The 21,876-nt window shown below is 46.2% G+C and overlaps 1 protein-coding gene and 1 long non-coding RNA gene across 2 annotated transcripts; one reads left to right on the top strand and one right to left on the bottom strand.

The window, feature by feature from the left end:
• Positions 1-683: 683 nt before the first annotated feature.
• LOC307191311 lies at positions 684-20,359 on the top strand. The gene is made up of 4 exons (XR_013829687.1): positions 684-723; positions 1,758-1,899; positions 14,881-15,047; positions 19,637-20,359. It is a non-coding gene; the product is annotated as an uncharacterized lncRNA (long non-coding RNA).
• CCT8L2 (chaperonin containing TCP1 subunit 8 like 2) lies at positions 12,590-14,304 on the bottom strand (the record flags this gene model as incomplete). The annotated part of the gene is given in 6 exon segments (XM_079931620.1): positions 12,590-13,087; positions 13,091-13,512; positions 13,515-13,632; positions 13,634-13,849; positions 13,853-14,043; positions 14,046-14,304. Coding segments are annotated over 6 exon segments (1,704 nt in total), but the record flags the coding sequence as incomplete, so codon positions are not given.
• Positions 20,360-21,876: the final 1,517 nt, after the last annotated feature.

Raw genomic sequence — 21,876 nt, 5'->3', positions numbered from 1 at the left:
ACCTAGTTCGTCCCAAAGTGGATTTGACAGGTTGTCAGCCCCGCCCCCCGCCCCCACCGCCTCCCGGGTCCCTCTCCCCCGGCGCTGGGCCGGACGGGCGCCCGCGCTCCCCGGCTCAGCCTCCCATTGGCCCTTACGCCGCCCGGCGCTCCGCCTTCGCCCCTGGCTCGGGTTCCCATTGGCCTAGAGTCGCCCAGAGACCTGCCCTTGCTCCCCTCCCATTGGCCCTCGAGCTGCCTGGTGGCCCGCCCCCGCACCGACTCATCCTCCCGTTGGCCTCACGCCCGCCGCCCCGCCCCGGTCCTCCCCGGTTCGTTCTCCCATTGGCCTCACGCCCGCCGCCCCGCCCCTCCGCGGCCCCTCTCGGGGAACCGAGCCCTGGCAGGCCCCTCGGCTCGCGGTGGCTGCGGTCGTCCTCAGTCGGGGAGACCGCCTTCACAAGTCCCGCGCTTGTCCCTCGCCTCTTCTCCTCTCCCAGTATTTACTGTCTCCCCTACGTCTCTCTCCCCGCCCTGCTTCCGTCGCTCAGGGAGCCTGAGTCCCGAGCCCGGGGGCACCCCGCGCCCCCTGCCCCGCCTACCCTGGGGCTCCGCGTCCAGCGCTGCCCGCGCTCTCCCTCCTGCTCCTTTCCTCCGCCCCTTTCCTCCTCCTTGCGTCACTTCGCATTTTCCTTTCTTCCCTGAAATCGCTGCCTTCTGCAGGTTTCCTCCCGGTGTCCAATCCGTAAGGTCTTCATCGCGGCCCCTTCCTCCTCCCCCCTTCTCCATCCCCTCTTTCCCCCCCGCGCCGTCCCCCTGAACTCAGCGTAACAGGGAGAGTCAGGGATAAACAAGATAAATATCAACGTTAATATGGTTATTGCTTTGCGTTTTTGAAACGGAAAATGAACTGGAACGCCCAGATAAACCCAGCCCTGGGATCAAGATTGAGTTCTTAAAGGACCTTGTGAGACGAATGACAAACTTGACTAGCGCAGCAACGTAATGAGTTTTTTCCTGGGGAAGCTACTCTTATATCGGTTGTTTATACAGTATTGTTACTATAACCGTTTGGGGTGTGTGTGTGTTTGTTTAATTTGTGCCAGTTTTGTAAATGACTGCTTTTGACCGTAAGGATGAACTGTCTGATAAAGCTGAGGGTTGGAGCAAATCCCCACACAAGTCTTTTGGCTACAAACAGGAGAAATCCTTGATTATTCAAATGAGAAACTCCAATAGCTTTCCCAAGGTTATTAAAGAGGGCGATCACAAACTCAGACCCAGGTCAGACTCCAGAGGCCCATCAGGAGACTCATCATGCCTCAGTATCCGCGGGAGAATGGCAGACCGGTGCTTCCAGCCACATTCCCACCTGTCACAGGGGGTCTTTACAAAGCTCCTGCAGTGACCTCCAAGGTTCTGCCTTAGAGGATCCTGGCTTTCCAGCCTCTGGTCACTGCACAGTGACCACCAAGTGCTTCTTGCCACAGGGCCTTTGCACTTGCTGCTGTTTCCTGACCTGTCTGGATCAGCTGTTCTTCAGACTTTTCACGTGGCTTAGCCCATGTCCCCCCAGGAGGCATTTCTGACCCTGAATCTGAAGTAGGACCCCTCCAGCCTAAGCAGTTACTCACTGTCATTTCACCCTGTTATTTCCTTCAGAGCTTGAGCACGGTCTGAAATCATCTTGTTTACTTGTTCTGTTCTGTTCCCCTTCACCTCCCCGCCACCATTAAGAGTGAGCTCCTGGACACAGGTGCCTTTTCTGTGTCTTTTCAGAGCTGTATCTCCAGGGCACAAAGTAGGCACTCAGTACATCCTTGATGAATAAATATGAATGGTACATTAGCTGTGATCAAGTGAACTTGCCAAACTGTCCTTCACGTCTGGTTCCGCCAGCATTGTATAGACGCACCTACAGGTAAGTGAGTTGGAAAGATAGCTATTCTCTTGGTAACTATTCTGTTTCTTTGTGTGCTTTGTATCCGGCTGTTCTTTGAGAAGGAGAGTGAGAAACAAGGCCTGTTGCCCCAAGGCTACCCATTTGCCCACCTCTTCTCCAGCTGTCACAGCATGTTGACACTGCCTTGCCCTCTCCCTGACCCCAGGTGGGCACATACTTGGCTGGCAGCGCCTTCTCCTTAAGGAGTCTCCGTTCCATGTTGCCATCACACTCAGCTGGGGCCCTGTCATGGGTTCTACCTTAGGCGGGAAAGCAGAATAGGTGGAAGCCCCTTCCAGTTTACCCTTCCCCCCTCAGACATACTGCTGGGGTTCCATTCAGCAGTGAGCCCTCTGTCTGGACCCCTGCACGGGGGCGCATCCTCTACTTTCTGAGGCGCAGAGAACCCCAGGTCAGTAGTTGGAAAGGTGAAATCTAGTCCTAACCGCCCCAAACAGGTGCTATGAGTCTGGCCCAATCTAGTAACTCCCTGGTTCTCAGTGACTTCATTGGTCTTTGCCTCTGTTGTTTGCTTATAGTTTTAGAGATGTAGACATCTCATAGGTTTCAGCTGCTCGAAACTATCAGCCCAAAGAAGAATCCTGCGGCTTCCCCCTGGGGCATGAAGAGGCTGCTGGTGCAATAAAGCCAGTGCTTTCCTAATTTATGTTCAGTAGGAGAGAGTGCACTTCCCATCATGTGTTCCAGGCCAGAATCCTCCAGTTCACCCTGCTTGGACCGCCTGGGCCCGGGCCCAGCCCTAGACCAGTAACTCTGGCCAGGAGAATGGAAAGCCTTGATCAGGTTAAACCTACCAGCCAACGAGAGCATATCCTTAGAATGAGGGTGGGGTCGGCTCCTGATAAGTGTGTGTGGAACTGAAATCTACCTCCTTTTAGATAGGGGGTACTGAGGGGGTGGGGCGCCGAGTAGGTATTCAGCAGTGCACCTGTGAGGAGTTAGCACAGGGCCAGCTCATAAGTGTTAGCCATCGCTGTGGTCAGCAAAGACAAGATGGTGTGGGGGAATCCGCCTGGCACCCGAAGGCATTCATCTCAGATCCCTAATCCAGCGCTAACCACTAGCTTTGTAACTTCAGACAAATTATGGAAGTGGTACCATTTTAGAAGTGGAGGAGTACTTAGAGGCCATAGGGTTCAAGTCTTCACTGGGCAGACTTGGAAACTGACACCCCCAGAGATTAGTCTGGGTCTCGGTTTCTTCGTCTGTGAAGTAGGGCGGATAATACTGGTCCCGGCTCCTCTCAGTTATTATGTGGATCAAATGAGGTAATGTTTCTGCAAAGGGCTCAGGAAGGTAACAAAAATGCAGTTCTTATGCAAAGCATTTTATTTTCATCATTAATATAGTAACAATGCCTTAATAAGAGGAGAAAGGGAGAGTACATTCAAAGGATAAGCTTACTTGGCTCAAAGAAATAAATAACGCTTGCAAAAGAGGAAGGTGTGTGTGTGTGTGGGTGTGGGTGTGGGTGTGGGTGTGTGTGTGTTAGGTGAGGTGGGTAAGGTGTAAGGCGAGGCCCTGTTATATCCTTGGGGACTGATATAGGGCGTGGCTCTAAGGGTGGGAGGTTGGGTGAGGTAGTTGGTTATAAATTGAAGTTCTCCCTCCTTGAATGACTTTTCAGGAGAGGAGGGTCACTCACTTAGGAGGACAAATCTAGATTTCAGGGTAATCTTACATTTCTGTAGTTCAGCTCCTCTGCAAAATTGATGCCGAGATAGGACTGTCATGCAGGAGACTGATGGGAGGAACTATCTATGAGGGAGGAAAGGGAGAGAGTTGGAAGAGGCAGGGAGATCTGACCTCTGGGAAGGGGAGGCAGAGCAGGCAGAGTGGGTGGGCAGGTCTCCGCTTGCAATGCTGCTCTGAGATGGTTTTGGCCAGACGGGCCAGAGTGCTGGAGCACAAGTTCCCTTCTGAGGATCCTGGTGGTGGATTCCAAGGAAGGTCGCTCGCCGAGGCACTCAGTCAATTACTCTCCCTGCTGCAACAGGAGATGAGATTGGGGTCCCACACCATCCCCTGAAGCTTCAAAACAGCTTCATTCATTCCTTCGCTCAGTCCGCTGATCAGCTACCAAGTGTCAGGTGTAGGTGGCCGCAGCAGTGGAAGCATGTGACCCTGGTCTTTCCTAGCTGTCTTCCATCTACTTTCTAATACTTCTAAATGACGAGTGTTGGCCGAGTTAAATCCTGGTATCAGGGTGGTTCTTAACACTGAGTTAGCACTTAATAAACGTTCAAATTGCCATAATAAATCCAACCGTACCCCACTATTACTTGAAATATAAACAGCTACATTTACTTCTAGAACTCTCCACTGTTTACTGTGCAGAATGAGAGGAAATTTTAAACTCTCAGCACTTCTAGAAACCTGTTATTTGGATTATTTGGATAAGTTCAACATAAGAGTTTAGGAGAGATCAGTAGAGGAAAAACTTTATGAAAGTAAAAAGCTGAAGAGATCAGTAGAGAGTGGAGAAAAATGAAAGAAGAGAAATTTAATTTATGAATAGGAAATCCAGATCTTGGGGAGAAAATAGGGAATTATCTTTCTGAAACTCCCAGGAAACAAACAAACAAACAGACAGACAAAAGAAAACTTAACCCAAGATGGAAAAGATGGAAAAGAACAAGGTTGAGCAGGCATTTCAAGAAGCCAGAGATGAAATAAAAGGCAAAGAAGATTAATTACTCGTTGTAATGGGAGCCCATAGGAATTGATGGAAAAGTAGAACCCGTGGGCAAGGAAATAAAGAAATGGATGAGAAATATACAATTAGGGGTTTGAAATAAGCCAGTGAAAAAACAAAACAGAAAATAAAATGTGGGAGGGAGGAGAAAATCAATTATACCTAATGAATTTGTAATATAATAGAAAATGGAGTAAAAATGTAACAAAAAGGCACATAGGAATATTTTCTCTGAATAAATATTGCATTACTGGGAGTTCCCTGGTGGCCTAGTGGTTAGGATTCTGGGCTTTCACTGCTGTGGCCAGGCTTCAGTCCCTGCTCAGGGAACTTGAGATCCTGCAAGCCACGCAGCACAGCCAAAAACAACAACAAAATTTATTGCATTACTATTTCTATATTTCAAATCATTGATGATATTCTCATTCTCTACTACTTAGTGCCTATGATAGCATAGGGCAAAATAAAAATTTACACAGAAATAGGAAAACTGAATTTCTGACTGTGGCACTAGCATATCAGTCTCTATGGGTGTACCTGTGTGGTGTGATGCTGAACATCCGAGTAAAGACTAAATTTCAGTGAAGAGCTCATACAACTCAATAGCAAAAACAAACGAATAGTCCAATTAAAAATGGGGAGAGGAAGAGACATTTTTTCAAAGATATACAAACACCAACAGGTACATGAAAAGGTGCTCAGCATCACTAATCATCAGAGAAATGTAAATCAAAACCCTAATGGGCTATCACCTCACACCTGTCTGTTACCTGGCTGTTATCAAAAAGACAGAAGTAAGTGTTTCTGAGGGTGTGGAGAAAAGGGAACACTTCTGCACTGTTGGTGGGAATGTAAATTGGTGCAGCCACTATGGAGAACAGTATGGAGGGTCCTCAAAAAATTAAAAATAGAACTGCCTTATGATCCAGCAATTCAACTTGTGGGTATTTATCAGAAGAAAGCTTAATCACTATCTCAAAAACAGGTCTACACCCCCATGTTCATTGCAGCATTATTCACAATGGCCAAGACATGGAAACAACCTAAGAGTCCATCAGTGGATGAATGGATAAAGAAAAGGTGGTATATATACACAGTGGAATATTACTCAGCCATGAAATAGAAGGAAATCCTGCCACTTGCAACAACGTGGATGGACCTTGAAGGCATTACGCTAAGTGGAATAAGTCAGACAGAGAAAGACAAATAGTATATGATCCACTTATATGTGAAACAACAACAAAAGACAAACAAAAACTAACTCAAATATACAGAGAACAGATTATCAGTTGCCAGAGGTGGAGATATTGGGGGTACATGTGGAGAGTGGGCAAAATGGGTGAAGGGGGTCAAAAGGTACAAACTTCCAGTTGCCAGATACATAAGTCCTGGGATGTAGTGTATAGCGTGGTGACTCTAGTTGACAATATTGTGTATTTGAAGTTTACTGAGGGAGTAGATCTTAAAAGTTCTCATCACAAGAAAAAAAAATTTGTAACTATGTGTGGAGATACATGTTAAGTAATTGTGATCATTTCACAATATATACATATGTCAAATCATTATGTTGTATACCTAAAACTAATACAATATTATATGTCAATTATATCTCAATAAAAAAAGACTAAATTTCAGTAACATCTGGGTGTATTTTGAAACGTTTTCTATTTAGTTTCATGAATTAAGGCATGTGTAGATTTTTCTCAAATTAAAATCTAGGGACTTCCCTGGTGGCGCAGTGGATAAGACTCCACGCTCCCAGTGCAGGGGGCCCAGGTTTGATCCCTGGTCAGGGAACTAGATCCCACATTCATGCCGCAACTAAGAGTTCACATGCCACAACTAAGGAGCCCATGTGCCGCAACTAGGGAGCCTGCATGCCACAACTAAGGAGCCCTGGATCTGCAACTAAGGAGCCCTCCTGCCGCAACTGAGACCCCGTGCAACCAAATATGTAAATATAAAAAAAAACTAGTAAAAAAATTGCAAGTCATTTTGGAAACTTTTTCACGTGAAACAATATTGCAATGGATTATTACCCCTTTTGTCAACAAATTACATTAATAAAATTGAAATAGGAGGTTTTAGATCAAAATGAATGTAGGAATACAATGTGAAGCACAGAGTATTTGGCATCTATGCAAGGAAGACTGAGGCTGGCTGACAGATCTCATCGCTTCTGGGGGTAGGGGTGGAGCAGGGGTGCTTGTCCAGAGCTTGGGTGCTTCCCGGGAGGTAAGCAGCCACACTGAGGCCCTCTGCAGTGCTAGGTTCTGGAGTCAGTGGGCAAAGGAGGCAGAGTACACGGGGGTTAAGATGTTTTTAAAAATTCATAATGATCCGGATGTGAAAATGTTTTCCGTTGTGCATTCAGTGACGTTTAGAGAGGCATATCTGGCCTAAACTCACCAGGATCCACCTCTCCTTTCTGATGCATTCAGTGAATTAGAAGAAAACTTATAGAGAGCCATGATTTTGTTTTTAACCTGTATAATGAATAAAACTGCATCTCAAATCTGTGCTGCAGTACAGAAAGATTGCCGTTGTTTTGCTAACCAGCCTCTACTCTCTCTTACTTAGCTCTGCAGTAATCAATGGCAAGCTCTGTTAGTGACATGTGCTGGAGTGTCCAAATTCCTCATTCAGTCTTTACATTTGTAGAAAGTTTGAATTCTCAAGTCCCAAACCTCAAGGTGTTCGAAGTATGTATTTCTATAATTAAATGATCTTAAAATTTCTTTTTCCAGCTCCCTTTCTGCCTGATGGTAGAATTTAATTTAGTTAATTCCAGGTAAATTTAGTCCCTTCATGGTTTTTCTTGATCAGTCCAGACTAAAATCAAGTCAGTTTTTAAAAAAATGTATTTTATTGAAGTATGGTTGATTTACAATGTTGTGTTAATTTCTGCTGTACAGCAAAATGATTCAGTTACACATATATATACATTCTTTTCCATATTCTTTTCCATTATGGTTACCACAGGATCTTGAATATAAATTCCCTGTGCTATACAGTGGGACCTTGTTGTCTATCCATTCTATATATGATAGTTTGCATCTGCTAATCCCAAACTCCCAGTCCATCCCTCCCCCACCTCCCCTCCCCTTTAGCAACCACAAGTCTGTTCTGTATGTCTGTGGGTTTGTTTCTGTTTCATAGATAAGTTCATTTGCATCATATTTTAGTTTCCACATATAAGTAATATCATGCAGTATTTGTCTTTCTCTTTTCGGCTTACTTCACTTAGTATGATAATCTCTAGGTCCATCCATGTGGCCATGAATGGCATTATTTTATTCTTTTTTATGGCTGAGTAATATTCCATTATATATGTATGTATATATATATATATATATATATATATATATATATATATACCACATCTTTCTTGTCCATTCATCTGTCGATCGGCCAAATCAGTTCTTTTTTTTTAATTTATTTTATTTTTGGCTGCATTATTCTTAGTTGCAGCACGTGGGGTCTTTTGTTGTGGTGCGTGGGCTCTTCATTGTGGCACGCGGGCTTTCTCTCTAGTTGTGGCGCAGGGGCTCAGTAGTTGCGGCGCGCAGGCTTAGATCTCAGACCAGGGATCGAACCCGCGTCCCCTGCATTGGAAGACAGATTCTTAACCATTGGACAACCAGGGAAGTCCCCCAGCCAAGTCAATTCTTAATCTCCTCCTGAGGCACAGGGAGACCTGCCTGCTCTCCCTGGAGAGCCCTTTTCTTCCCTGCCCCTCCCGTACTGTCATTTCTGCTCCATCCTGTTGGCACTGCTTGTCGGCTCCAGGTTGCAGACCAGAAGCAGAGACTCTCCTTTGTTTTCAGACCCTCAAACTTCCCTGGAGATTCTACTGCCTTTTTCCTCATCTCACTCCTTAGAGCCCATGAGGAGGTGAGCAGAGCCCCTCTCAGATCCTGCCGGCATCTCTCTCATTCTCCCCCAACCATCTTCCTCTCCCCCCACTCCCCAGTTAGGAAGGGGATCTTTAGCTTGGTGGGAGGGGAGGTTGATATTTTGGGAGAAAAGTTGACTCAGCTACTTCTGGAATCTCAGAGATTCTGGGTTTCTGTGTCTACTGCAGGTTTTAGCATTTTAGCACTTTGGGGACAATGTTCCCTGGGGTAGTTACCTTAACAAGGAAACTGAGTACAAGGGGAAGTTTTCAATAAATCAGTGGGAAGTAGCCCATCAGTAAATACTTAACAATGCCACGCCCCTCACATCATGGTGAAGCATCATCCAGAGTTGGTCTCTATTCCAGAAAGGTTCAGGCAGAAATGGGAGGGGCCTGGGGCTACAAACATGTGTATTTACATCAGTCCAGCTGACAGGGGTACAAGCAAGTCTTCTTAAACTAGTTTCGTTCATTCGCAAAAGAAATGGTTGAGTCCCTGAGCCCCAATCTTCCCTTTTCCTCCCATTCAGATGTCCCAGTTTGGAAGTCTTCTGTTTTCTCTCTTGAGTCTTAGCTTTCTCTATCCTTTGGCCTCTGCACTAAAGGGATTTCAGACTTGTAGGCCTAGAAAGCAGAGCTCCTGCTGTAAGGGGATCTCTTGAGAAAGGCCTCTTGGGAAAAGGTCCAGAAATAGACAAAGGATTGGAACAGACTACTGACAGCTCTTTCTTGTTGCAATCTTCTTTTCACAGTTTGGAAGCAATGACTTTCGTCCCTTCAGGACTCCAGGATTTGTGTAGGTCCCAGTCTTGGGTCTGTGCTCACAGGTGCCCAGAAGTATGGGGTAGTTCTCCCAACTCAGCCCCAGTCTTCCCCACCCAGGCCAGCCACCATCTTCTTCACCCCCCAGGACTCAGAAGTTCTTGTTTTCAGTCCCGGTTTTCTCCTGATCCTATTTCTTTGCTCTCTGCTTGCTGGGTCAACTCAGAACCCCACAACACAATGTCACTAAATTGGAAGGTTTGGGGATAGAAGAACAGACAAGTCCACCGGCTTCAAGTTTCATAGAGAATGTGCTCTCGAAATTGTTGTTTTTGAAATTCAGCTGCTTCTGGAGCTGAAGACAGCACATCTTGGAAGAAAAAGATGTAGCCAAGTCCTTGGGCCCTTGGAGAACTTGAGACCCTGCGTCCTAGGAGAGCTTGATGCTGGAACCTTGGAAGCAGAATCCAGACAGACCTGGTAAAATTGAGGTCAAATTCTGGTCAATTTCTCCATAGTCAGTAGGAGAAAGGACACAGCTTTACGTCTGATTCAGACATTTTGACACTTAGAATGCTTAAATATGATGTTAAGAGTATACTTGATTTCGAGGCATAATCAAGATAGAGCTAACTGGGAGTGTAGCTTACGTCAGTGCTTCTCAAACTTTAATATGCACCCCAGTTACCTGGGGATCTTGTTAAAGTGCAAATTCTGACAAAGTAGGTTGTTGAGGGGCTGGGGGCGGCTGAGATTCTGCATGTCTAACATGCCCCCAAATGATGCCAGTGCCGCTGGTTCAGGGGTCACTGCTAAGTAGCAAGAGTTTAGAAGGCAGGCTTTAGGGTTGGAGATGACCCTCAACTGATGCTAAAAAGACCCAAACACTTTCAGCTCATACTGAGCTCTCCCTTCTGGTCCTCTTCCCCAAGCTGTGTCTGCTAGCTGCCCACGGTAGTCAACTTAACCATTGTATGACGTTTCTTTCTCTTCTGGAGCAGCTGATGCTCTTTATTTTCTATTTTTTGGCCGCACTGCATGGCATGGCAGAACTTCCCTGACCCTGCCCTGGAAGCACGGAGTCTTAACCAGTGTACCACCGGGGAAGTCCTAAAGCTCTTTAGATAACAAGAAGGGGAAGCAGATTTGTCTGAAGGATACTTTGCAGTTTACAGCATTGAAGAGCTGGCCAGCTAGTCATGGACAGATGGGAACCAGGGTGGTTCAGGGGCCTCCTTAGCACAGGCTCTAGGATCTTGCCAGCTTTCCCATGAGATGCCTGAATTCTCTGGGTCTTTAGGTTTCAAATTGGGGTTAGATGTTTTTACCTTTAAAGCCCTCAGCATAAGCCAGTTAAATTTGTATCTGCCATATATTTCTTCATCACTTGTAAGGCTGTCCTTGCTAATTTTAACTTGTGTGTGTGTGTGTATATATATATATGTGTGTGTGTGTGTGTGTGTGTGTGTGTGTGTGTGTGTGTGTATCTGTATGTCTAGGGGAAAAGGAGATGGTAATGTTACAGTATGATTTCTCCCGTTATCAAAAAAATCACTCGTATATCAAATTTAGGGCACTTAAAAGATACTAAGTTACATGTTTGGCCTTCTTATGTCTTGGATCTATAACTAAAATGTTCTCTGTGAGTAAGAGCTGTTTTTATTTACTTATTTTATCTTGCAAAGTGAACATGCCTTTTTGTCTAATTTAAAAAACACGAATTGTAGGGACTTCCCTGGCAGTCCAGTGGTTAAGACTCCATGCTCCCAATTCAGGGGGCACGGGTTTGATCCCTGGTCAGGGAGCTAAGATTCTGCATGCTGTGCGGTGCGGTCAAAAACAAAAAACAAAAAACAAAACGCTAATTGTAAATTTTAAATTTACATTTTGAGACATACTTTCTTCATAATCATAGGGGTTATATCTCTGAAAACATCACAACAGAGGAATTTGGGGCAGTAAAGTAATGAATAAGAGAATGGGTTTTCCTCTTCTATTTACTGTGTACATTTGGCCAATTAATTTCTCTGAAGCTCAATTGTGTCTCCTGCAACTGAGGGATAACAAGCTTCTTTCTCATAAGTTTGTTTTGATGATTAAATAAAATGAAGACAAAGTGCATTTGAACTGCTTTAAAAAGTTACCTATCTCTACCATCATCACTATGGAATTTGAGAGTCTATGAGAACAATGCGGAACCTGAGGGCAGGGGAGAAATATGACAGCACTTCGTTATATTCGCTAAAATATAACGATGAAGACACAACAAGGAAAGACACGTCAAGGATGTTGTATAGATATAACTTGTTACTATAAGTTAGTAATAACGAGTATAGTTCTATACATTTTCATCTGCCATCCTAACAACTTCTCAGGATTTCACTTCTGGGTTTCAAAGAATCTTTGCCAATTTGTTTTGCGTTGTTGCAGCTAATAATGCCTGCTATAAGACAATTGTTTCTTGAGTCTGGTTCTCTCTCCAAATGCTTAAGCTTCTTTGTTTTGATTCTAAGAGACTGCAGCTTCCCATCACCTCAGTTCTGTCCCTATGTTCAGCTCTTTTCCCAGAGGCAGAGTAACTTGGATGGTTAAGTGGGAAAGGTTTTGGGTAACATGTTCCCAGCTCTGCTCAACTTCTCTTTACTGCCCAGGAGTATCTGGGCATAATCACAGCCTGGCCAGGATAACCTGGTGCTAGGTGCTCCCCAGCACTCCTCACCTACACTGGAACTGTAGTGCGGTTCTAAGGTGTGTGTTCTTATCTTTTGTTATATATGCCAAGGGTGCTTTTTAAAAAATATATTTCTGCCTGCCAGCTCATTTTCCTCCTTTATATTGATTTTTTGCCTTAAAATAACATTCCCTTTTTCGAAATAATCACAACAGGAATGAGCGGCCACTCCTTTAAGCTGAAACTGAGGTTCTCAGATTGCTAAAGTGACATTTAGACAGAAATTCTAGAAATTTAGAATTCATGCAGGAATACTCAAACAGTTGGGAAGAGACACCTACCCTTTCTTGCATCCCCAAAATTCAGGTACTCAATTTAAAAATCTTTAATAGAATTGAATCCTGGAGGAAAGAACAGAATCTGACAGAGAGAAACAGGAAATGAAAAAAGCCAAGAATCTGAAAGGAAGTAAATCAATGGAAAGGACTTTAACGGTGATGTTGTTTTTATCTAAAGAAATGGACTCAAATAGGAGCAAACGTGGAGGCAATACAAGGCAATGTTCATTTTTGGGGTGGCGATGCCCTCCTTGGCAACCCCATTTTGTTGAGGATGTTGCCACTTATTTGTTCCAAGGACTCCTTTTTTTCACAGGGTATGGGCGATCCTTTGCCTTCTTAGGTTCAGGTTTCAGGTCCCGGTGAGGTGTGGGACTTTTCTTGGCTACTACAATGTCATGGCCAGTCAGGAGCTGTAGTACCACGTCAGGCACGGCTCGAAGTCCTTGGGCTTTGGCTATTAGGGTGTCCCACACCTCTTCCTGGGCCGTATTTATTATCCCTTCGACCTCCACTCCTATCAGGAAGTTCCCAGCTTGGTGAGCTCCGTTCATTTCTGCCATCACGTCTGAGACGGCTAAGCCTGCCTTCTCTGCCAGGGTTTCAGGAAGAAACTGCAGGGCCTGGGCAAATGCCAGGAAGGTGGGACCACTAGGCCCTTCCAGTTTGGTTCCTTTCTCTGAGAGCATTTTCGCCAGAGCCATCTCTGTGGCCCCAGCTCTTGGAAGCAGTCTGGGATCCTGGCATAACTGGAAACAGGCATCAATGCCCTGGTAGGCAGCCTACTCTGCACCCCGTAGCCCCTCAGCGGTGGCCTCCCTGAGCACCATGGTGAGGGCAGGGGTGCCTGGAGTTTCCCACTCAATTACCACAGCCAAACCTTCTCCCAGCTCCTGCCCGTACACCCTCTGACACTTCCTTGGCGCCAGTGGAGGAAGCAGATAAGGCATCACAGGTGTGCCAAACACCTCGCTCAGGTACACCATCTCCCGCCGGGACTTCACCTGAATCACCATGAGGCCGCACCTGTCATTATGCGTTAGGGTCTCCTCGTCAATTTTCCCCCAAACCACCACCACGTTAATAGCCGCGGCTGCCAGCTGGGCCACCTGCTTTTCTATCAGCCTCTCGCTGCCCTTCCTGAACTCGGTCAGATCGTCAGGGCTAGAGAGACGAGCCGTGGCCGGGGCAATGGGGCTGGCAGGCCGAAGGCGCAGGCCATCAGAGCCACCCTGGTGCCGCTCATCACCATGGCCACCTGGCCGCAGGGCTTGCCGGGCAGGGCCAGGCCAAGGAGCAGGCACGAGTCCTCCAGCCGCGCCCCGGGGCAGCGCGCACACGCGCACGCGCTCCGGCTGGAAGCCGCCGTCCGGCTCCCGGGTGGCCCAGCACGCATGCGCCACCATCTTGGTCAAGCCGTCAGTCAGCCACAGCCTGTGCGTGTTCGTCACCGAGTGCAGGGCCCCGAACGGGTCCTCCAGAGGCCCCAGCGCCCGGATGGCCAGGGACGGCAGCAGGGCCAGCGTCTCGGCGGCCGCCGCGGCCTAGGCCTCCCGCAGCAGGTGCTCGGCCTGCGCCAGCGGGGCCTGAGCCAGGGGCACCACGAAGGCCACGCCGTCGCCGCTCTGCGCCGCCAACCGCAGCAGCCGGGCGGCGGGGTGCTCCAGCTCCAGCACCCGGAGGATGGCCGTGCCGTACCCTGTGACCACGGTTTCTCGTTTGGCGGTGACCAGGAGCTCTGCCGCGCCTGGGGGCCGTAGCAGGGCCGCAGGACTCTGGCCAAGGTGTGCGCTGCGGCCAAGCTGCTCAGCGGGTGCTTCTCCTCGGCCGCCGCCGTCACCAGCCGTTCGGGCAGCTCCGGCGCCGAAGGGGCTCTGCCGTCAATCGCCCGCGGGGGCCCACCCGGCCGCAGACAGGCGCTAGAACAGCAGCGAGGCGCCCCGGGAGGAGATCTCTGAAGCCCCTCGAGCGGTCCGTGGGAGAAGTAGCCAAACACCCATCAACTGGTACTTGGAGAAGCCGGCGCTCTGGGCCCGGGCGCAAGAATGGTCTGCTGAGGCTGAGCCCTAAAAGCACCCCCAGACTGGGCTGAAAAGGAACGGGGCCCTTGGGGCCTCTGGGGCTTGGTAGCTGAAACAGATCTGATCTTGATTAAGTCACAAGTGGCACATGGAACCAGGGCAGGGAATGAGGTCACAGAAGGATGGACCATGAGTTGGGAGGCCCTGGGGCAGGCGGAAGTCAGGCCCGGTTGTACCCCAGAGGGGGGACACGGGTACCCGGGGCCCCAGAGTTTTCATTTAAACTTCAGAGACGGAAGAGGAAACCAGGTGGAAACCCACCCACTTCAAATTCCTGGTGAAGCTGTGCCTCCCGTTGTTTGGTTGGTTGGTCTCTGGGTCTTTTTTGTGTTTTGAGAGGGAAATTGTTTTGTTTACTTTCTCATGCAGTGCTCTGTAATCCTAGCCACGTTTGGTTACCTGTATGCCTCGGCCTCTTTGGCCACCTTATCCGTTTGTGCTGCTCATCAGGTTCCTTAAGGTGTCTGCTGGTCTGTTTGTCTTTCCGGTTGCAGATGTGTGAGGCTGCACAGTGTGGGACAACTCTTCCCAATGACGGTGATGACACTGAGCTGGCAAAGGTGGGTCAAGACAAGGGAGGGAAAGAGGCTGACCGCCTGCAGACAGAGTAATAGACATGGACACAGAGGAGTGAAAGTGACCAGGAAGGCAGCAAACCAGAGTGAGTGGGGCTGGGGCCCTCCCGCTCTCACCCTCAGCCCTTAGAATTTGAGCTCCCTCCTTCCATCCTCCCTCCTTGCATCCTCCCTCCCTCCCTCCTTCCTTCCTTCCTTCTCTTGCTCCTCCTGTCCTCATATGGCACCTACTGGAGTAACGATTGCTTCTTTTTTAGTTTAACAAATATTTAGCATCTACTCTGTTTCAGTGGTCACAAAGATGGCAGGAACGTGAGACCAGTGAGGGAAAGAGATTGGTACCAAGTGAGTACAGCTTCCTTAGGTGTTGGGCAGAGCACCAGCAGGAAGTGATGAAAATATTAAGATTAGGGGAGGGACTTCCCTGGTCCCTGGTCCCCACTTCCCTGGTGGTCCAGTGGTTAAGACTCCACACTCCCACTGCAGGGGGCATGAATTCCATCATTGTTTTAATATTTCCACAGACATGAAGATAGTGAGAAAGAAAAGGAAAAGAATGTCACATTGAAAGTTAAATACAATTAAGGCTAAAAAGGAGGTAAATTGGGGCTTCCCTGGTGGTGCAGTGGTTAAGAATCCACCTGCCAATGCAGGGGACATGGGTTCGAGCCCTGGTCCAGGAAGATCCCACATGCCGCGGAGCAGCTAAGCCCTTGCGCCACAACTACTGAGCCTGCGCTCTAGAGCCCGTGCGCCACAACTACTGAGCCTGCGCTCTAGAGCCCACAAGCCACAACTACTGAAGCCCGTGCGCCTAGAGCCCGTGCTCCGCAACAAGAGAAGGCACCACAGTGAGAGGCCCGCACACCGCAACGAAGAGTAGCTCCTGCTCGCCACAGCTAGAGAAAGCCCGTGCGCAGCAACGAAGACCCAACGCAGCCATAAATAAATATATACATAAAAAAAAATAAATTTGGAGAAAAAACTTTTTCTTTGCAAAACAACTTGATTGCTTTTGTAAAAATGATATTCATTATACAACTTAAAAGAAAAAAATACAAAGAAAGTAAATGTCATTTGGAATCCCAGCCCAGAGACAGTCATTGTTTATATTTTGATGAATTTTATTACTTTACACACATATGCATATATAACTTGTGGATTTACACAGTTTTACATACGTGAGTTATATGATAATATTGTATATGCTTGTCTGTAATAATTTTCCCCTTAATGTTATCTTGGCTGACAAATGTTTCTGAGGAGGTATTATGTTGTCTGAAGACCGTGGACAACTGTTTTTTTTTTTTTGGCTGAACCTTGTGGCATGCAGGATCTTAGTTCACCGACCAGGCATCGAACCTGTGACCCCTGCAGTGGAAGCGCAGAGTCCTAACCACTGGACCGCCAGGGAAGTCCCCGTGGACAACTATTTTTTTGATCTCTCTCTCTTTTTTTTTTTTTTTTTTTTTTGCGGTACGGGGGCCTCTCACTCTTGTGGCCTCTCCTGTTGCAGAGCACAGGCTCCGGACGCGCAGGCTCAGTGGCCATGGCTCACGGGCCCAGCCGCTCCGCAGCATGTGGGATCTTCCCGGACCGGGGCACGAACCCGTGTCCCCTGCATTGGCAGGCGGACTCTCAACCGCTGTGCCACCAGAGAAGTCCTTGACCTCTTTTGATTTTAGAGACTCCATTAGAAAAGGCTTGATCCTCCATGTAACACTGAGAGGAGTGTCATATAACAAACGTTGGTTGTAGGGGGCAAAGAGGACTTGCCTGTTCCCTTATAGAAAAGTAAAATATAACAACACAAAATGTAGCAAAGTATTCACATATACCTTGTCTATAAAGTTACAGTTTCTTTTTGCAAGTAGACTCCTGTAAGGGATCATCTTAGCTCTTTTTCTTGAAAGTAACGTACATTTTGCCATTTAATTCACTTCTTCCACATCTCTGTTGAGCCACTGCTGAGTAATAGGGATAGAAGGTGAATAAGGCAGACAGCTAGTGTCTCCAGTGGGCTTAGGCTGGGATACAGACAGTTAAGTGGGCAATTCATTACAGGGCATGAGAGCTGTGATGGGGAAAGCACAGGTGTTGTAGAAGCATCCAGGGGGACACACAACCTTCATCATGGGAAGAACGGTGGTCAGGGTGAGGTGAAGTCTAAAGAGAGCTGAAGGGGAAATAAAAACAAGAAGTGGGAATTGGCCAGGTGAAAAGGGCTGGCGGGGTGGGAGGGGTTGGGACAGCCTGGTGAGGTTTGTGGCTCACCTCCTGAAGGCTGGAGCTCATGGTGTGGTGGAAAGGAGAGGAGAACTTTGGTTGGAGGGTAGCAGGGACTCTCCAGGACCTAGTGAGCCATGCCAATTTACAATTCAACCTGAAGGGTGATGCATGGGACTGTAAGTTCCATTTCCATTGTAAAAGTAGATAATTTTCTGTTGTGAAATCCTTACCTGTGTGACTACACAGCACAGGGGAAGGTGAGGATCCAGTTATTGCCTTGCACCCTTAAAGGCAGTCAGTTCATAACACCCCAAACAGTAAATTTTGTTTTGGTTCTTGTTTTGGTCGTGTTGTGCAAGGCATGTAGTATCTTAGTTCCCCAACCAGGGATCAAACCTGTGTCCCCTGCAGTGGAAGTGTGGAGTCTTAACCACTGGACTGCTGGGGAAGTCCGCCAACGGTAAAGTTTGGACTGAAATTTTGTAGAGGTACCTCTACAAAGATCAAACTAACCAACGAGCTACTAAATCTCAATTTTACTTTTTTACTATGTGGACACTATCATTGTTAAATTCACATTGATTTTATTTATTCTTTGGATAAATTGATTAGATGTAAAATAAATGTAAATAATTTGTGTGTGTGTGTGTGCGTGTGCCAGGAAGAGTTTGCGTGCAGTTAATGCATATAAAAATTTCTAACAACATGATTTTGATCTGCTAAGGTGGGTAGGCATCAATATAGACGGTTTGGTGGTTGTATTGGGTTGAATAGTGCCCCCCAATATTCATACTCTTCCTGGAACCTCGGAGTGTGACCTTATTTGGAAATAGGATTGTTGTGGATGTGATTAATTAAGATGAGTCATACTGGAGTAGGGTGGACCATTAATCCAATATGGCTGGTGTCCTTACAAGAAGGGAAGACACACACACACACACACACACACACACACACACACCCCGGGAGAACATCGTGTGTGAGGAATAGACACACAGGGAAGGTGGCCATGTAATGGTGGGGGCAGGCTGGAGGGATGCACCTGCAAGCGCAGAAATGCCCAGGAACACGGGCGACCACCTGAAGCTGAGCGAGGCCTGGGACAGATTCTCTCCCAGAGCCCACCACGAGGGGCCAGCCCTGCCGATACCTTGATTTTGGACTATTAGCCACCAGGACTGTAAGAGAATACATTTCTGTTGTTTTAAACTGCCTGTTTGGAGTAGCTTTTTGCAGCAGCTATAGGAACCCAATACAGTAGTCTTTGTATATTAATGAAGGAAGGAACCTAATGAAGTGTGTGTGTGTGTGTGTGTGTGTGTGTGTGTGTGTGTGTGTCTGAAGAGGGGGGCTGTCTGCTGCCTTATCCCACCCTTGCCCTTACCCCCAGACTCCCAGATGCATTAAAAATTTTTTGTTTATTATTTAAATTTTATTTTATTTTATTTTATTTTATACAGCAGGTTCTTATTAAGTATCTATTTTATACATATTAGTGTATACATGGCAATCCCAATCTCCCAATTCATCCCACACCACCCCCCCTGCCACTTTTCCCCCTTGGTGTCCATATGTTTGTTCTCTACATCTGTGTCTCTATTTCTGCCCTGCAAACCGATTCATCTGTACCATTTTTCTAGGGCTGTCTGCTGCCTTCTCCCACCCCTGCCCTTCCCCCCAAACTCCCAGATGCATTTTTTAAAAAACTGTGGTCTTCTACACAGTAGATGTAAATATTTAATCTTTCTATTTGTATGTTTTTCTTATTTTTATTTTTTTGGCTGCGTTGGGTCTTTGTTGCTGCGCACAGGCTTTCTCTAGTTGCAGCAAGCGGGGCTGCTCTTCGTTGCGGTGCGTGAGCCTCTCACTGCGGTGGCTTCTCTTGTTGCGGAGCATGGGCTCTAGGCATGTGGGTTCAGTAGTTGTGGCTCGCGGGCTCTAGAGTGCAGGCTCAGTAGTTGTGGTGCACAGGCCCAGTTGCTCTGCGGCATGTGGGATCTTCCCGGACCAGGGATTGAACCCGTGTACCCTGCATTGACAGGCGGACTCCCAACCACTACGCCACCAGGGAAGTCCCTGTGTGTTTTTCCATGTTTATTTTTCAGTTGCTTGATTGCCTTTTTTGTGTTTATCTTGTTCAGTAGTGCCAGGTTTAAAGTATAGACCCCTGCAGGGCAAGATTCATGTCTCTATAAAACGTGCTGTAGAACATTTACATATGCCTCATACTCTTATACACAAATTAGTTTTGAAGGTGATTGTTTTATTTCCTTCTCAGATTCTTCCTTTTTCTATCACACAGGTACATGGTATGCATTACTGAAATAACTTATGTAAAGCAATATGAATTTATAAAGCTAAAAATGCACTATGGACTAAATATGAACTAATTTTAAGTGGTTGAAATTCTTTTTAAAACATTTTTTTTTTTTTTTTTTTTTTGCAGTACACCGGCCTCTCACTGTTGTGGCCTCTCCTGTTGCAGAGCACAGGCTCAGGACGCGCAGGCTCAGCAGCCATGGCTCATGGGCCCAGCTGCTCCGCGGCATGTGGGATCTTCCCTTACCGGGACACGAACCCGCATCCCCTGCATCGGCAGGCCGACTCTCAACCACTGCGCCACCAGGGAAGCCCTAAAAACATTTTTTTTACTGAAAAATAAAGGACAAAAAATGATAGCCTATGACTGCAACTTTTTAAAGTGCAATTTTAACAGTAAAAATATGAACACAAATCTTATAAGATCTAGCATTTACGTTTTGGGCGGTCTTTTCACACAATTGTAAAAGTTTGGTTCCTAAAAAACCCTGAGGAATTTAAGACTATGGGAAAACAAGGAGAGGGATACCATTTAGTAGTGAATCTCTGGGAAAGCCTTATAAATACTTTCATGTTCACTAAAACAAAGTGATAAAGACTGCTCTCTCAAGAAAGACATCAATTACATTTTCTAGGCCTTCAATTAGGAAGAATGTCTACTGTACCATGAATTTTTATTCATTGTCATTTGTATGCTAGACACTTTGAGAATCTCCTTTGCTTACAGTGTCATGAGATGTTGCTTTTTCTTTTTTGAGGATAACAACCCTTACTCCCACTCACATTTTAAACATTTAATACATGTTTATGATTATACTACATGTGCTCTGAAAGATTGATGTATTATAGAAAAATGTAATATAGAAAGTGAAAGTCCCTTGTAATCCAACCCTCTAGAGATGATTGCTGTTAACACTTTGGTGCATGTCTACCATATTTTTAAAGTGCCTATTTAACATGTACTTATTAGAAGGTAGACATTCTATTTTTTTTTTTGCACTTGGTCCTTCCAGATGCTCGTTGTCTTTCTGGTTTTATAATTTTGAGGAACCTACTTCAGCTATCTGCCTCCTGGATTTTTTGCCACTGTGGTCTCAGAGCTGTGTAATTTGGATGACAGAGATGGAAAAACCTTTGAAAGACCTTTATTTAAGTTGAATAAGTATTCCTTGAATACTTCCTCTGCATCCTGGGTTATATTTTGTTTGCTCTGCCCGCAATAACTTCACGCTGATAAGCCTCCTATCTGTCCTTTTAAAACAGCTCCCAACTACTTGTCTACTCACAGTAGCCGAAGGAATGGAGATTTAAGGCTGGGTTTACCTTCATCATCTTTTATCCTTCAAGAAGTAACACTGCACAAACTTCTATTTCTACCGTTCCATTTATTCTACCCACTTTTCTGTTCCCAGTCCCTAGTTGTTTCCTTTAAGAACTTGTCTCCAGCAGGAGTGACTTGCAGTTTGCACATTCTGGTCCTTAAATTCTCCCAAGTGCTGACGAGTATACTGAAGTAAATTGTCCTGATGTGGAATTTTGTGCATATGAAACACACAGTTGGAAATGACTCTTCTAATTTCAGTACTGAACACAGATAAACATTTGGATCGATAATCCCATTTTTGAAAGTATACTTTATTTAGTGTAATGTACAGAAAATGAAAAAGGGTGAGTAATAAACTTTATATCACTTCATAAATGCATCTTCATAAATTTATGACTTCATAAATTAATCATGCATATGTTGTATTTCTATGTATAATAATAGTCAGACTTTTTTTTAATTTATAGTTTTCATTTACCAGCCTAGCTTCTCCCCAATCTCAAATTTTAAATTTAGTAAGCTTGAAAAAGCCAGCGGGAACTAAACCTTGAAGGGATTCAAACGACTGTCTTATTGAGGTCCTCACTTCAGCCCTTTCAAGAAGCTATGCTTTAGTCAGAAGAGGCTCTGGAAACTGTGCATGTTTGCCCAAATACACACAAACATACGGTTCAGTTTATGTTCTGGCTATTGGGAAGGGAAGGCAAACAACACAGCAGGAAAAACCGCGTTTTATTCTTACCTTACACTAGAACTGTTGGGAAGATGGAAAGAAATCATAATCAGAAAGTGCCCGGGGTGTCCGGCCTAGAGTCTAAGCCTGTAAGATGATAGTTTACCCCAATCCTTTTGCAAATGGTTGATAGGTCGTAACAGTTTTTCCCAATTCAAATCTATGTTTTTCACTCCCCTAGTGAATGGGAAGGAAATCAGCGAAGAGTACATTGTCCAAGTGTTGGTCCCTGTTAGAATAAGGAACTCAGAACTCCCCACCTGTAACTCTCCTTCCTTCCTTCCTAAGCGCACATGTCAGATTTCGGACC

Source organism: Stenella coeruleoalba, assembly GCF_951394435.1.
Source record: "Stenella coeruleoalba genome assembly, chromosome: 9".
Classification (NCBI taxonomy): Eukaryota; Metazoa; Chordata; class Mammalia; order Artiodactyla; family Delphinidae; genus Stenella; species Stenella coeruleoalba.
The sequence above is the reverse complement of the archived record's forward strand: the minus strand, read 5'-3'. Positions and strand labels throughout refer to the sequence as shown.